The sequence below is a fragment of the Aplysia californica genome, unplaced genomic scaffold (genome assembly GCF_000002075.1).
Source record: "Aplysia californica isolate F4 #8 unplaced genomic scaffold, AplCal3.0 scaffold00393, whole genome shotgun sequence".
NCBI classification, from domain to species: Eukaryota; Metazoa; Mollusca; class Gastropoda; order Aplysiida; family Aplysiidae; genus Aplysia; species Aplysia californica.
The window spans coordinates 311,256-313,105 of NW_004797663.1; the positions used below are offsets into that span (position 1 = coordinate 311,256).

Here is a 1,850-nt window from a genome sequence, read left to right on the forward strand (position 1 = left end):
ACCACCACCACCACCACCACCACCACCAACAACAACAACAATATCAACCATAACAACAACAACAAAAACATCATCATCATCATCTTCATTAATACCAACAGCATCACGACCATCATCATCAACAGCAACAACAATAACAACAACAATATCAACCTTAACAACAAAAACAACAACAACAAAAACAGCATCATCGTCTTCATTAATACCAATAACAGCACAACCATCAACAGCAACAACAACAACAACACCAACAACAACAACTACAACAACAATACAACAACAACAACAACAACAACAACAACAACAACAACAACAACAACAACAACAACAACAACAACAACAATACATCACCATCAACAACAACAACAACAACAACAACAACAACAACAACAACAAACAACATCAGAAAAGACAACATATTACACAACACACAACTATTCCCTCTTCTCCCCACAGAGAACACAGTTCCTCGGATTCACAAAGTTCAAAATCGTGTCTCGGGAGCGGAGAGGCACGGCAGAGTTGTTCCGCATGATCTTCAACTACGCTGGCATTCCGTGAGTACAGTTCCAAAAGAAAACGCTGACTGATCTTTTCAATAAAACGGGGTTGAGTTTGAATAAAGAGAAGCACATAATATTATACATACTTACAGTCTAATAGAGCAGAAAAGAAGCAACATTTATAGACATAAACAGCATAGGGAAAGGGACAAAGTAGGACCTACTAAAAGCGCACTCCAACCATCAGCAATAAAACGATTAATTTAATATGAGATAGTGCAAGGATTCCCAAGGTCGCTCCATAAATTTCAGCACCTTTTCTTACAACATCTTGTAACTGTATAACTCGTGAAATGAAATTTCGAATCATTTTGGCATTGCTGCATATTTTCCGAAACTACATTAATTTTTGGGGTGAGAGGAACAGAAAATAAAATGACAGTGAACAAAGGTTTCTAAAGGTTAAAACAGAGTTATTACTTTCATTAATTGGCTTTTTTATGATGAACTGTTTTTGAAATCTATCCTACTACACAGATAGTGTTGACTTTTCGAATGCAAACCTTTCATTTAGTTCCACTTATAACGTGCTAAAACACTTTCATAATTAACAATAGCACAGACAATAACAATAATAACAGAAACAACAAGACAGCAAAAAACCCCAACAACAACAACAACAACAAACAAACATACAAAACAAATAAAAAATTGCTCTAATTACCCTCCGCCCCCCCCCCTTTTAAAAAAAAATAAAGAAAAAGAAAAAAAAATACTTTTAGAAACGACAGTACAGTAGTTTTATCTGCTACAATGGCACGTCGAGCCGAACCAATTCTATTACTTATTCATGTTTTACATTAATCACATACTACTTTACAACTATTTCTTGTCGCACTCATCAGTCTATCTTCTCCAAGGTGATCCTTTATAATAACCTTTCTCCTTTTGATAGTATTATCGTTTAGCTCTGCAAATTTTTGAAGTAGGCATACCGATCTCGATAACGAAACGACCAGATATTCTAACAAAAAAAAAAAAGGTCTAACTCACTGACCTCATTTCAACCGTTTGGAAACCAAAGACAACGATTACAGGGCAGAATAACGCTATGTCCGTTTGAATAAAGTTCACAATTAATTATTGATGGCAAAATATCGGACTGCCTGGAAATCAGACAGCTTGAGCACTTCAGTACATTGGCAGGTCCAACAAGTCTGCTGTTATTCTTGGTCTATCTCTTACTTCTATTATTTTCAGCAAGAGAGAGGGGGAGAGTGGGGTGAGAGAGAGAGAGAAAGAGAGAGAGAGAGAGAGAGAGAGAGAGAGAGAGAGAGAGAGAGAGAG

General features: G+C 36.5%; 1 protein-coding gene across 1 annotated transcript in view; it reads left to right on the plus strand.

The window, feature by feature from the left end:
• The window catches only part of LOC101852197 (glutathione S-transferase 1), a gene marked incomplete in the record, with an annotated part of 16,924 nt that overhangs the window by 2,338 nt on the left and 12,736 nt on the right, over positions 1–1,850 (plus strand). The window contains 1 exon segment of the mRNA XM_013085638.1: positions 457–557. Coding sequence (XP_012941092.1) covers positions 457–557 — 101 coding nt within the window.